This window comes from Primulina eburnea, chromosome 7 (genome assembly GCF_022965805.1).
Source record: "Primulina eburnea isolate SZY01 chromosome 7, ASM2296580v1, whole genome shotgun sequence".
Taxonomy (NCBI): Eukaryota; Viridiplantae; Streptophyta; class Magnoliopsida; order Lamiales; family Gesneriaceae; genus Primulina; species Primulina eburnea.
In genome coordinates, this window is record NC_133107.1 from 9637996 (window position 1) to 9653310 (window position 15315).

Here is a 15315-nt window from a genome sequence, read left to right on the forward strand (position 1 = left end):
CATTAAAAGCACGCTGCGAATACCACTTTCCGCGGGATGCACGCCGCCGAAATTCACTTTCCGCAGCGTGCATTTAATGCACGCCGCGGAAAGTGATTTTTCGCGGCGTGTATTAAATGCACGCCGCGGAAAGTGAATTTCTACGGCGTGCATTTATGCGTGCTGTTAAAAAATCATATAGACGACAGCGTGCAGGTTTATGTGCGCTGTTAATAATAATAAAAAATTTTAAAAATCGTGTCTAAATAGTAAAGGCGTAGATTAAGCGCACGCCGTAATAATTAGCGACGATTTTGTGATAACCGTCGCTCATTAGCAACGGTTAAGGCAAACCCGTCGGTATTTTAAAATCAGCGACGGGTTTATTTGCGTCGCTATTAGCGACAGTTTAATAACACTCTGTCGCTATTTGCGACAATGGTTGAAAACTATCGCAAATTGCAACGGTATGTTAAATGCCGTCGCACTTAGCGACGGTGTAACAATAAACCGTCGCAAATAGCGACGAATAATCTGACAGCCGTCGTACAATGTCTATAAATATCCCCACTTCCGCTCCATTTTCCCCACACGACAACACTTAAATTTTTCGAACATTCTCGTTAAAATTTAGAGTTTGTTTTTTCGTTTCATTTTTTGTTAATTTTTAAGTGTTATTTTTTTTTAATAAGAATTTTTAAGTGTTACTTAAAATCCTGAGTATAATTAGTTTTTTCAGGTTCTTTTTTTTTACAAATTTATTACAATTTTATAAAAGTAATTTTTTTTATTTTATTTAAAAACTTAGCGACGGATTATATATACCGTCGCCGATCTTAGCGACGGGTACAAAACCGTCGCCGATTTAAAATTAGCGACGGCTATATAACCGTCGCTGATTTAAAATGCGCGACGGTTTTAAACCGTCGCTAATGTTATATGTTTCCACAACAAACAATGCATACAATAATGGTATTAATGCGGACACATGCACGCCGCGGATAATAGCATTAACATGACATGCGCGCAGGTACTCTAACTTTACCTTTCAACTTGCATGCAAGTGCGCCGCGAAATCTTCCCGGCGCACATTGACGTGCGGAAACACTTTCTTGTAGTGATACCGACACGAAGAATTTGATAAACAGTGGGCTGGACGTGACTAGGGTAAGATTTGACATGTCAGAATAAAATGATATAATTAGCGACCCATATCATAATGCTCAAACACAAAAAACGAGGTCATCATTGCATCCTCTACTAATAAATATCAGGTTCTTTACTTGCATTTACTGCTCTATTCAGATATTAACTCACACATTTAATACTCTCATTTACTCTCTATCTATTACACCAATCACCTGGCCATCACTTGGCTACATTGGTTTTATTCTTGAGTACCCTGCTGACTGAAGCATCAGAGTGGTCACGCCGGACACCCCGCCGGCGCCCATTCACGTGGTTACTTTCCTGTTCGCAGATCTCTCCGATCGGATCGAGGAGTCACGAGATTCAATTCAAGCGTCCAGCTCATATTTCCTTTAACATTTTGATAGCAAACCCGGCAAAGTACCCGGCTCGTCATTTTTGCCCGGGTTGCATCAACTATCTTGAGGGATGTGATCGCAGACCCAAAAGTGGTAGTGTCTTGGACCTTACATTAGCTCAATTGGTATCATGTTTTTTTAATCCAAGTACTTATGGTCTAGAAGGGGTCTTAGATTCAAGCCGTGGGGAGGCACATGGAGTGAAGAGTTCCGTGAATAATATTTTATGGGCTAACACGAAAGATGTGATCGCAGGACCAAAAAAATAGTGTCATGGACCTTACAATTACTTAACTGTCACGCTTTTGAGTCAAAATTGTTGACCCAGATCACCGACCCGGATCCGGGTCCAACCCAAACCGTGGCAACGTTTACTGCCATCGGTCTAAAAAGTTTCTATAGCAACAAAGCGAACGCAGGCGCAGCATCATGCTCCGGAGGCAAACTTTTAGCCAGAAAACTCTTTTTACAATTTTTATTAATTAAAACTAAAATTTGCAAAGTTACAAAAGGGTCTCTTTTTACAGACTTGGGTTGGGGTTTGAGAGGTTTGGAGAGGGAGAAACGAAGAGAAGATGTGTGGGATAGCGCTGATACTATCTGGAATTCAAATTGATTCATCCCTGATAAGTTCCGATTACACTTGCCCACCTCCTCAATCATCTTTCCAGGTAATTTTCTGATTTAGTTTGATTTTTAGTGTTTTTTTAATTAATTTTAGTTTCGTGTCTGATTTTGCGAGTAAAAAGTTGCAGCCTTTGTTTTCAGAGGATGACATAAAGGCAGCTCTGCAAAGAAGAGGCCCCGACAGTTTAGGAACTAAATATGTTCATCTTGGTTCAAAAAAAGTTTCTGAGGAAAGTGAGAATTGCACGGTTAAATCTTTTTTAGTTGAGGATGATGGGCTGGAGGAAAATGGTGCAGGGCTTGGATTTTTTGGGGAATTGACGTTTATTGGTGCGACTTTGCAGCTTAGAGGAGTGGATCCTGTGGTTCAGCCGTTGACTGATGCATCCGTGAATGTTCTTGTTTATAATGGTATTAGAAGTTGTCCTGCTTTGATTATTTAATGGTATTAGAATTTGCCGTTTGATGTTTATTTTATGATTATTATCTGTATCTTTCGGTTAGTTTATGTTTGTGCACTAATGTATTGAAGATCTCCAATTTCATCGTACTCACTCACTCCGTCTGCCACCACAGTGGAAAGTGTAGAACAATTTGGGTTCTTGCTCTGTTGTTTTTAAGATCATCTCTATTGCGCTTGGCTTGAGACTTGGAAATTCTTTATGGGCTGTGTGATCTTAACAGCTGTGATCAAGTTCAGATGGAAGTATGAATTTAATTTATTGCTTTTCCAATGTTTTTCACGTATATCTTGGTGGGTGGTCTATGGTTTTATCTGGATTTCTGTTTCAGTTGATTGTGAACCAGGGTCAAGAATTATTTCTAACTATGAATTTTGTGGTACATGCCTGCTGTAAGTTTTTTGTTTTTTGGTATAAATCATCTTTTGGAATGGTTTGGCTTATGAATGGATTTCATGTGATCATTTCCAGGCGAAATATTTGGAGGAATTTATTTTAACTCTGACAGCAATGACACCGAGGTTCTTATGCAGTCTCTGGGGAAGTGCTGCTCTTGTATTTCCCACGTGGACAGTAGATCTTCTTGCTGTTCCGGAACGAGCCAAGATTCTGTTCCAGAACTCCTTTCCAGAATCAAGGGGCCTTGGTCTTTGATCTATTGGCAGGTAAATCTGCATGGTAAGTTTTTTCAGTTATTCTTAATTATACTAAAAGTTTAAAATGCAGGATGAGCCCCATCTCTCTTTGACCTGTGGGATTATTTGCTTAATGCATTTAGGACACTTCTAAAACCTTGTGGTTCGGTCGAGATGCATTTGGAAGACGAAGTCTCCTGGTTCACTGGCCAACAGCCCATGATCCTCGGCTTCTGCTATCTTCTGTATCACCATCTTCACTGCGCCTCATTTATGGTATGTGCTGCTGTTAGATCGCTTAATTTTTTTTATCTTGTGGGTCATATTTGGATCTAGTCTATTTGAAAATAAGTAACCTGTCTCTGAGGAATTAGGGGTATGCTCCATTGTGAACACCTGTCCCACTTCTCGTGGTCAAAATATCCGTAGATAAAATTTTCCTTGCCCTTTCCAAACCAATTTAAAGCCTAATGAATCTGAATAACTACTGCAAATTTTTGACAGCTCTTCAATAATTCACCTCATTCTATGTGCTTCTGATTTCACCAAAGGTTTCATTTCCATTGGAATAATTGTTGTCATTGAATCAATCCTTCTTTATTGTAGTTCTGTTTTTTATTTGAATACAGCATGCTACACACTGCTAGATTTCTTATTCATAGGTCTCTTACGGCTGTCTCTTTTTGCATCTCCTTTTGTTCTGTTCTTCTGCGTCAGTTCCAAAATCCTGTTCTTCAGTGTCAGCTCCAAAATCCTATTAATGCTTTCTTTGAATTTATTTGCAGAATTTGATGAAAAGCAGACTGTTGAACTGAACTTCTGGGAAGAGCTGCCATGTGGAATATATAGTATCTCAGTGTCTGCCTTAGATTTGGATGGACATTTACTTGGCAAAGGTAAAAAACATGAGTGGAATAACTCTGAGCTAAATGAGTTGATTACATGGGAGAGATCATGCATCCACCCCAAACCTGAGGAGTTGGGTGTTTCCTGTGGAAATGTTCCTATCATTCAGCATGACATACTTTCAGCCTTTCCATTGGAATTAGGTCGGTGTTGTAACCCGAGGAGTTAAAATTCGATGTTTGGATATCTTTATTAATTATCACAAAGTTGCAAAATTTTAATTTCTATGTATAATTGCTGCAGGGCCTATGAAAGCTTTAGTAGCATCTCACAGAGTGCTGATTGCTTTAAGAGAATCTGTAATGAGACGTACTGCTTCAAATAGAATCTACAAGGTCTGTTCACAATCTTGCATAGACTACTTTTATATGAAAATGCTTTCTGTGTTATTTTCCTCCTGATTTATGTTCATATAATCTGTTATTTTTAATCAGAGCTTTGGTCCATCATTCGTGTGCTATATAGGTTTCTCCAATAAATCATGAACAGGGGAGATATGTTCCACTAGCAGTGCTGTTTTCTGGTGGTTTAGATTCTATGATTATTGCTGCATTGGTGCATCACTGCATTGATAAAAAATGTGAGTGCTCTTTGCAATAAAGATAATGTTTTCCTTGACTTTCCTATGTTTCCATGTGCTAAAGCAGGACCTTTGCATTGTGGTTTTAATTAATATGGTGCCTCATTTAAATTTGGATTTCCTGATACATAACTGTTTCTTGTGGCAAAAGTTGATTACAGAGGTTGTTCACTTGTAAAAACTGTTTTTGGCAGACGAAATTGATCTTCTTAATGTCAGCTTTGATGGTGAGTCAGCACCTGACAGAATCTCAGCAAGGGCTGGATTGAAAGAACTACAAAAGAATGCACCGTTCCGAAGGTCTGTAATCAAGTTTTGGTTCAGATTTTATTGCAGTTTAGAAGCAGTTAATTTGCAACTAAATAATCAGAACTCAGAATTCTCATGTTGTAGCTGTTGTAGAGTTAGATCAATATTTGTAATGCGAGATTCACATAGTAATAAGCAAAAATGCAATGATGTTGCATATGCCAATTTGTATTCTGATTTTCCCTTTTGCTGGGTTTGAATCCCTTTCAAAATGATCATTTCCCATGCCTTCCCTTTGATTTGAGAATTTGATTTTTTTACCTTGCATATTTGCAGATGGAACCTTGTTGAAATTGACGCTGATTTGCAGAAGTTACCTTCTGAGATGAAGCATGTTGAGTCACTTATAAACCCTGCAAAAACCTATATGGTAAATTATTTTGTTAGGTAACATGTTTAGCGTTACCTTCTGCTCTGCTGCTCTATATTTTCTGAGATGCCGAAGACATGCTTGCATTAAATGCTATATTTTGACAATATTGGGTCTACTTTGGGGTGATGGTGCTTTTGTTTTCTTATATATGTTTCTTTTTTCTATTGATTGGAATTTTTTTTTAAAATATTTTTGAATAGCAAATCAACATGTGTCTATTTGGTAGTTAATGTTTGTGAAGAGTGAAAAAGAATGTTTCTTTTTAGGAGTAATGGTCAATACTCGAAAATAGTTTTTGATTATGGAAACGATTTAAACGGACACTGATAAGTATGTTGTTTTCTTACATATGCTATTTTTCAATTCAGTAAAAATTCTCATATTGTATTTAATTATTTAAGTAGTAAAAAATATTATTAAATATATTCAATTAGAAATATCTTAAAATTAAAATATTACTAAGTTAAAACCATATCCACAAACAAGCATTTGTAAAATATGCGCAGAAAATTATTTGTGGTTAATTATATAAAAGTAATTTTAACGATGCAGTTTACTAAAATTATAAAAACTGAATATGTTTAATTAATTAAAAAAGAAGGGATGTAGAATAAATATTTTTTTGTAAAATGGTAATGGTAAAAATATATTTTAGATAGGAAAAACATTAACAGAATCAGGTCAACTTTGTTTTTACGTTTGGGTTATTTCTATTTATTGTTTCTCAAGATACACACGCTCCTCAATTGAGCTGTTTACCTGTTTATTGTTTTAAAAAATATATAATAGGAACATGGCAAGAAAAATCTCATCGCGGCCTTTTCCTGTTATCTAAAACTTCTTTAAATTTTATTCCAAGTTTGGGGAAAAAAAAGAAATTGAGATTGTAATAGAATTTGTGTTTTCTAGTATATACTAATTTGTGCTGTCTGAGGTAGAAGAACCTGTTTATGGGATTAATTATCTTATGAAGGTTTCCAGTAGATATGATCACGAGTCTAGTTCGTGTTTTATGGGATTAAATATCTTATGAACCTTGGCACCTTGGAAGTACCTATCATCATTGTTAGATCAAGTGGAAGGATGAAATCAAGAAATAATTTTCCTATTGAAATTTGTAAATGTCACGACTTTAACAACCCAGCAGTATCTGGAAATGAGCCCAAACCCACAGGAAGCAACAAGCACCGAGCCCAGCCCACCAGCGTCAAGGATATCGTTTATCGAAGGCATACACATGGGAAGTTCGTAGTTGCAGATTAGATAGTTACTGGAAGTGATAGGATTTTCTGATTTTCCTCTCGTTTGTTTTCCTTAAAATAAGAGTACATCTCAATTGTCATGGAGTTTATCTTCTGGTTTCGATAGATATTTTTATCTTTTAGTTTTCTTGATTGCTAAGACATTTGTTTATTTATTGGAAGTTTGGAAATAAAATAAGACATCTGAAGTTTTGCTTCTCTCGAAGAATTTGGAGATCGTGAGGTTCTCTCTTCAACTAGCATCAATCACCATTTATCAAAATAGCGAGGCGTGTTTGAAAATCCCATAAGTATGCTCACACCATTGCGAGCGAACAATTCTCCGTGAATCGCTCCATAGCCAGATCCCTTGCTCGTGACGTAACAGCTTGGCATTATAGACAAGTGTTATGGGTGATTTGCTAGCCATGCACAAGCAGCTGGAGGTCTTTATGGCCATCTACAAAGAGGGCAGAATCGCGAGTGGCCAGCGGCAGTGAGATAGTGACTAGTGACAGCGAAATCTGGCCACGCGATTGAGGAGTTATCACTCCAAGTTGCCGCATCTAAAACAAAAAACTTGCACGACCAGATAGGGGACAACAACCGCAAGGACTCCCATGGCACACACTCTACAGGTCCGCATGTAAATGAATGGCGAAAAAAATCACTGTTAGTAATACACTAGGTTGAATTTTCCTTGTTGCAATGGAAAGTCGGATCCCTTGGCTTGGCAGAATTACTGCGAGCATTTCTTTTAACATCAGCACACGCACGACACAGAAAAAGTATGTTTGGCATCCTTCCACCTTGACAGCACAGTTGTGGTTTCGCAAATTACGGCATCAGCCCGGGATGCAGTGGGACGACTTTGCAGAACAATGGGATCTTAGATTTGGTTCACCCATTCGATGTGATACCTTTGGCGATCTGGCCAAAGTACGCCAGACCGGTTTTGGGGGTGATTATCAAGAACATTTCGAGGAGTTGCTGCCCGTTCTTGTTCCTTAACAATGCAGGAAGCCCAATTGTTCATTAGTGGATCATGTAGGAGCATTGCTATAGAAGTTAAAGTCCACCACCCGATCACTCTCACTACCGCTATGAATCTGGTAAGATTATATGAGACACACACTAACAATCTGAAGGAGGAAATGTGTGTACCCTTGCATCGCGCTGGGCCCCACCGGCAGCATCATACACCAATTATCAAACAATTGAGTAGAACAGAGCTGGAAGAACAGCGCTCCAAAGGGTTCTGCTTCAGCTGCGACGAGAAATACGCACCAGGACATGGATGAAAACACTTGTTTCTTTTGGAAGGAATGGAGGACACATCTTATGATGATGAGCACGCTGACGAAGAAGATTCAGAGGAAAACAGACCCACTCGAAGGGTGTCCGTGGCCAATTGCGAACAACTTCAGTGTTCAGGAGTGTGCTGAAATGTATAGATTGTTTTGGGGAGAGCCCTAATCTCCGTGGATCTCTTCTTGATATCATTGGGTGAGTTTGGAGTGGTCCTGGGCGTCAATTGGTTGTGCACCCTTGGAGTCATTAACTGGGACTCACTTCACCAATGTGACCATGAATTTCCCATATGAGAGAAGATCGATCAGTTTCCAGGTAGAAGATCTTAGTTTGGATTCTGGCCTTTTTGCCTTTACAATAACGGAATCCATCAGAATGGAGCAACCGAGCCTTCAAGAGCTGCTGGACGAATTTGAAGATATTTTTGGGTAACCTAATGGTCTTCCCCCACAAAGGCAACACACCCATATAATTCTATTATCCCAAGGGACAAACACTGTTTTAGTTTTGCCCTACCGCTATTCATATGCACAAAAGGATGAGATCGAGCGACAGTGCATTGAGATGTTAAGACAGGGAATTATTTGACCCAGTAAATCACCTTTCTCTTCACCCGTGTTGTTAGTCAACAAGGCAGATAAATCATGGCTGTCCTGTGTGTGGACTATCGAGCTCTGAATTCGTGATCCGTGAAGGACAAATTTCCAAATCTAGTGATTGACGAGTTGTTGCAGGAGCTTAATGGGCCCAGTACTTTACCAAGCTCGATCTCCGAGCAGGTTACCACCAAGTTTTTATGGACCCATCATGCATTCTCATGACGGCATTCAAGACCCATCATGGCCACTTCGAATTTTTAGTCATGCCTTTGGGCTAAACAATGCACCCTCTACCTTCCAGGCTATCATGAACTCTATCTTTGGGGATTTTTACGCCGTTTTGTTCTCGTCTTTTTTGACGACATTTTGGTTTACAACAAATCTTGGGAGTATCACTTAAAACACTTGCGTATGATCTTCTCCACAATAAAGACACAACAATTTTTCCTAAAGCGATGTAAATGTTCTCTGGCTCAAACCGAGGTGGCATACCTTGGCCATCGAGTGACTCAATCGGGGGTCGAAGTAGATGACAAAAAAATTGGAGCCATCGCTACTTGGCCGACACCCTCCTCCGTCTGTGCCCTTCGCGGGTTTCTTGGCCTTGCGGGTTCTTACTCCAAGTTTGTGAAGAATTATGGAATTGCACCCCTAACACGCCACCTTCGCAAGAGCTCCTTTGTTTGGTTGCAAGATGCTACACCCTCCTTCGAAGAATTAAAAAGGGCTATGACATTCACACCCATGCTGGCCTTGCCTAATTTTTCGGAGCCATTTGTGGTGGAATGCGATGCTTCAGAGATAGGATCAGGTGCAGCCTTCTTCACAACGGGTGACCCATTGCCTTATATAGCCTACTTTGGCGTTGCAACACTGTAAATTATCATCATACTAAAAGGAGTTGATTGGCTTAGCTAAGGCAATCCGCCACTGGTGGAGATATCTGAGCGGAATTTCATTCCTGGTATGCATAGACCATTTAGCCTTAAATTTCTGTCAGAGCAATGTATCACAACTTCCCGTCAACAACGATGGATCAGTAAGCTGTTGGCGTTTGATTTCCGGGTGGAATATATGTTGGGAAATCTAATGTGGTCGCCGATGTACACTCTCGACGAGATGTACTGAAAGTGTATCTATCTGCGCCTTATCAATCCCAAGTCTGGAATGGCTGGCTGTAATTTGGTCCGAAATCCTCTCTAGGCCACAGTCCTTGATCGAGAAGGTGCCACTATTCGGCTGACTTCCTTTGTTATAACCAGAAGGTTTTCTTGCCTTCAGATTCTCCATTAGGGGGCACTATCATTTCTTTTTTTCATAACTCTTGCCATGAGTGCTATTGGAAGACTTTGCATTGGATCACGCTTGATTTCTACTGGCCACGCATGCGTGCCCAAATAAAGGTGTTTGTTGCGGAGTGTGCGGTTTGCCAACGCAATAAGACTGAAAGTTTGAAACCAACAAGTTTATTACAGCCTCTTCCAGTTCCTCACTATGCGTGGACGTACACTCCAATGGATTTTATCAAAGGGCTGCCCCTATCTAAAGGCAAAAATGTTCTCTTGGTCGTGGTCGACAGATTTTCGGATTTTCTTTGAGAATATTTTCAGGCTTCACGAGCTACCCGAGTCCATTGTATGTGACAGAGGCATCACATTCACTAGCGGATTTTGGAGGACTAACTTTGTTTTACTTTCGCTTACCATCCTCAGTCGGACGGCTAACGGAGGTGCTTAACCCTGTTGTGGAAATGTTTTCTCCATTGCTTCTCGGGTGACTTTCCTAAGATATGGACCTCATGGCTTGCCTGGGCAGAATTCTGCTGTAACACCAGCTTTCATTCTTCCTTGCGCTCGTCCCCATTTGAAGTAATTTAAAGCCGCCCATTGCATGCCCAGAATCTCGTGAAGACGCACTATGATTCATCTCACATGGATGTCCAATTTTCGGTGGGGGATATGGTTCTGCTACGCTTGCAACCATACCGCCAGACTAGTGTGGCTTTCTGCATGAATAAGAAGCTCTCTCCACGCTACAATGGTCCCTTTGAAGTTATTTCACGCATTGGCCAGGTCGCGTACAAGCTCAAGCTCCCTGACTCCTCATTGATCCACCCATGTTCCATATCTCCTCTCTGAAGCCATTTAAGGGAACTATTCCCCACAGTTCAGACCTGCCCGTGCTCGCCCCAGAAGAACCGCCACCCCAGCCATTGGCTATTCTAGATTCTCGAATTCAGCCTGGAAGCTGCAAGCTGTTGATCCATTGGACCGGCCTCTCGCCCACTGAGGCTTCTTGGCAGGATGCTTCCACCTTGGCCGAGGAGTTTCCTTTATTTGTGATCGAGGAGGATCACATGTCTCCAGAGGGGTGTAATGTCACAACCGTAACAACCTAGCAGTATCCAGAAACGAGCCCAAACCCACAGGAAGCAACAAGCACCGAGCCCAGGCCACCAGCGTCAAAGGATATCGTTTATCGAAGGCATACACATGGGAAGTTCGAAGTTGCAGTGTAGATGATCACTGGAAGTGATAGGATTTTCGGATTTTCCTCTCGTTTGTTTTCTTTAAAATAAGAGTTTATCTCAATTGTTAGGGAGTTTATGTTTTGGTTTAGATAGGGATTTTTATCTTTCAGTTTTCTTGATTGCTAAGACGTTTGTTTATTTATTGGATGTTTGGAAATAAAATAAGACATCTGAATTTTTGCTTCTATCAAAAAGTTTGGAGATCGTGAGCTTCTTTCTTCAACGAGCCTCAACCACCATTTATCAAAATAGCGAGGCGTGGGCAAAAATTCTATAAGCACGCTCATACCATTGCGCGAATGAACAATTCTCCGTGAATCTCCCCATAACCAGATCCCTTGCTCGTGAACATAACAGCCAAAGTTATTAATTCTTACTTTTTTCAGGACCTGAATATAGGCGTAGCATTATGGATAGCTTCTGGCGGAGATGGCCTGCTTTATGAGGTGAGCACGGCAGGTGATGCAGTGGGCCGACATGTGAGGTACAAGTCGGATGCCAGGGTTCTCTTGGTGGGTGCTGGTGCTGATGAACAGTGTGCTGGATATGGTCGGCATAGGACAAAGTATAGAAATGGGAGGTATATCTGTTATTTGTGCATAAACATCTTTGATCAGATACAAAAGGTCATTCTTTTTACTTTATCCGACACACTCAAATAATACGTTTCAAAATTTTCCCTACATTGAAGGCAAACTCAAGCTTTTCTTGTGATTTATGTCAATGTTTTACTCTAAGTAGGGGGTGAAGGTTTTTTCTGTCCAATCAATTTGTTTGCTCTAGCATAGCAGGCTTACATTCCTTCCTTTTTTCCTCTTGCACGGCACTTCAACTCGCTCGTGATCAGTTGGCTTGGGCTCCATCAGGAAATGAAGTTAGACATGCAAAGAATTTGGAAAAGAAACTTAGGGAGAGACGATAGGTGTATAGCTGACAATGCCAAGGAGGTCTTGTTTTATCCTTTCATATAAGATCTTAATTTTAATGTTCTAGCAGTAGTGATTTGTGGAAACTATATTGTATCAGGCGAGATTCCCATTTTTGGACGAAGATGTCATAAAGACATTGCTTGATATTCCTTTATGGGAGATCACAGACCTTGATCAACCTAGTGGAGTTGGCGACAAGAAAATTCTGCGGGAGGTTGGCTTCTTTTACTTTTCACACTTGATGCTCCAAAGTTTAGCAAACAACAGTGAGATGCTAAAAGTTTTTCGGAGACTGATTTATTTAGGACAATTGGAAAAGTGTTTGGATCCTCCACTTTGAACACAGTTTCAGGAACATGCTTTACTTCAAATTAATAAGACAACGTTTAGAATATTAATTAATTTTAGAATATTAATTAATTGTGTGAATACCTACTTTCGTCAAATTGGTTGTGCAATAGCGTGCTTGAGGGTGACGATGTCGCATTACTATTACAGGTTGCCCAGTTGCTTGGTCTGAACGAAGCCGCTGCTCTGCCAAAAAGAGCAATCCAGGTTTGTATTATGACCTCTGCTCTTCTTTCTGCACCTGTTACTTCTTGCACTAAAGCTCTAGCGACGACGCATATCCTTTTTCTTCTCGATTGGGTTATTGTCAGCGTCGCGTATCAGTGCCCTCTTCTATATAGATAGTTTGATTGTCTTACTAAAAGGTCTCTTATTATTTCCACCCACATTTTTTTTCTCTTTAACGATTCAGTTTGGATCAAGAATCGCAAGGGAATCGAACAAGAAAAACTTTGGAAGTAATCGAGCCGCGAACCAAGCATCTGCAGGGAGTGCGGCAATATATTGATATTTGGACTCTTTGAATTGCCAGAAGCAGAATGCCTCTTTCGAGTATGTGCTATTGCGGCATCCACACAATTTTGATATTCATAGACCTAGTATCAGTCAATCTATTCATTGCTCTTTACTATATTTTGAAAAATATTTTAATTATATATATATATATATATATATATATGTCAAAGTGTCAAAGATATAATCCTTTGAAGGAATTATTATGAAAAAATTTAAAATTGTAATTTGTTAAGAAAATTTTATAAAAATTCCATTAAACAATCTCAAAACCTCGTTCTAAGGGTATTTGTATCACATACCAAAAATGTAAACGTAGACAATTGTATCTTTCTCTTTTTTATTTAAAAATAATTAGATTTGCACAATTTTGATTTAAAGGTATGTATCTTAATAATCAGACAAATATATACCTCGTCTATACGTTCCAAATACCTCCTATGCTCATGTCATATATGTATAATTCATAAATGTATATATTTTTAAAAAACATAAAATTTAAAGTACATAATCGTGTGGTTAGCAATAAACATAAAATTTAAAATGTCATATATTTTTGATATAGTCATGTATAGTCTTTCCGTCCACGGTTTAGGCTTGGTTCACCCCAAGGAGGTCTTCAACTAGATTCCTTGCCTATTTAGCTTCTCGTGGAGTAGATGCAGTAAAGTTGATGTGCAGAACATCATCGAGACACTCTATGCTGGTCATGGTGGCCTCGAGGCGACGAGGTCTCCATCTGAAGAAACTTTCCTGATGATGGATGCATCATGCGTCGCAACACGGATTGGGGTGGAGACAATAGTCAGTGCACATAAATCAGGGGGAATTATTTGTTCGCCAAAAGACGCATCACAGTGACACTCAAAGTTCTTGAATACGAACTCTCTGTCCCATAAAGGGGAGAGCTTCTCTAGCACACTATAACAACCTTATAATCAGCTGCATCCCACTACTAATTATCTCTTTTCATGACACATATTATCAATCGACATGTTTAACTCTAGTGGTGTCGTGGAGCAGTTCCATTTCCAGAAAACACCTGAATGTGATATGCCATCAGCAGCAACTGTCAGACTTAAGATCCGGGGAAATGGACTGTTTGGAGTCTACTGTTCTCAACGGCACGGGAAATGCATCATGGACGGAAGGGATGCCAAGTTTAACCAAAAAGCTGAAACAGGATTGGTGGTTCTGCTCGTACCAGTTCCAGAAGAGGAACTGAACTGTATGGACGAACTATTGAAGTCAAAGTCTATGTAGTATTCTAAATTTATGGGAATTGAAAGAAAATGGGGTTGGGACTTTGGGGGAGACCCCGTGGGAAAAATAAGTGGTGCTTGCTTAGTTTTCATGTTCTCTAATAAAATTAACTCTATTTTCTGAGTTTGCCCTGAAAATATTTAAAGATTACTCCAACAGTACAAATTGAGGGCATAACCTTGAAAGCTTCAAATAACATCATGCACATGAAACTGCAATTGCACAAGAATTACACTTGACACACACACACGTCTGAAAAGAAACATACATTGAATCAATACGATACAGACCCGTAAAATTTATTCAAATCCCGCTAATGAAACTCAAGTTTATTCCAGTATGTTGAACTCATGGAGGCTGAACTGAGGTGTGGCATCTTGCGATCAAGCAATAGGATATGAAGAATTCATAGCAATCCCACAGAGCCTTTGTTCAGCACTAATAACCTTCTCCATCACCATTTAGCCTTCCATTAATACCCCACCTAGTCCCCCAAGAATTCTTAACTAGCGTCTTCCCATATCCGACGGCTGCCACACCATGATCTAGGAGGTCTGTCCCACACTCTCCCCACTCGAGTTAAACTGGAACTCAATCCCACTAGCATCGATGGATACCGAGACTGACTTGTTAGCCACGTGCCTCCCTGTTTATGGAAACTTTCTCGTACCCCGAAATCTTGGCTGCATGCAAGGCTTGTTTCGCCTTGTCTGTTTTGTCGCATACTTTTCTTGCTCGGAGAGGGAGACCAGTTTGCCTGTTGTTATCTTGTTGCCTTCTCTGGCTGCTGTGGCCGAGAATGCCCAGCAACTTCCTGCACTTGGTGATCCAAATTTACATACGTATTTCTTTTAAGAAAAACCTGTGCAACTTCAAACTCTGTTTCCTATCAATCATGCCATGAATTTCATTGTCCATAAAGTAATGTACTGTTTAGTTTTAATGTTTGGTGATCTGACACGTTCAAAGTGTTATGAAGCGTCACAGTCCAGATTTAAGCTTTACAAGCTTAAGCATGTTTATTTATGATGCGCTTAAGCTTTGTTTAGTTTTAATAACTTAAAAGTATTATCTAGAACGCTTAAGCTTTTCAGCGCTTTTTTCGCGCTTAATAAATATGATTAACCCATTGTGATCGATTTTTTCTCGTCTTTGCCCTAATCA

General features: G+C 39.8%; 1 protein-coding gene across 2 annotated transcripts; it reads left to right on the forward strand.

The window, feature by feature from the left end:
- The first annotated feature begins 1947 nt into the window (after nucleotides 1-1947).
- LOC140837195 (uncharacterized) lies at nucleotides 1948-13025 on the forward strand. 2 transcript variants are annotated; one of them, XM_073203256.1, is made up of 14 exons: nucleotides 1948-2197; nucleotides 2282-2564; nucleotides 3086-3279; nucleotides 3393-3525; nucleotides 4035-4298; nucleotides 4399-4490; nucleotides 4621-4735; nucleotides 4930-5035; nucleotides 5321-5414; nucleotides 11485-11678; nucleotides 11946-12045; nucleotides 12125-12241; nucleotides 12526-12582; nucleotides 12788-13025. In XM_073203256.1, the coding sequence occupies exons 1-14, from the start codon at nucleotides 2102-2104 to the stop codon at nucleotides 12881-12883; spliced, it is 1941 nt and encodes a 646-aa protein (XP_073059357.1). In that variant the 5' UTR covers nucleotides 1948-2101; the 3' UTR covers nucleotides 12884-13025. The 2 variants fall into 2 exon arrangements, with proteins under 2 accessions (XP_073059357.1, XP_073059358.1); XM_073203257.1 differs by having other exon boundaries at nucleotides 4645-4735.
- The last annotated feature ends 2290 nt before the right edge of the window (nucleotides 13026-15315 follow it).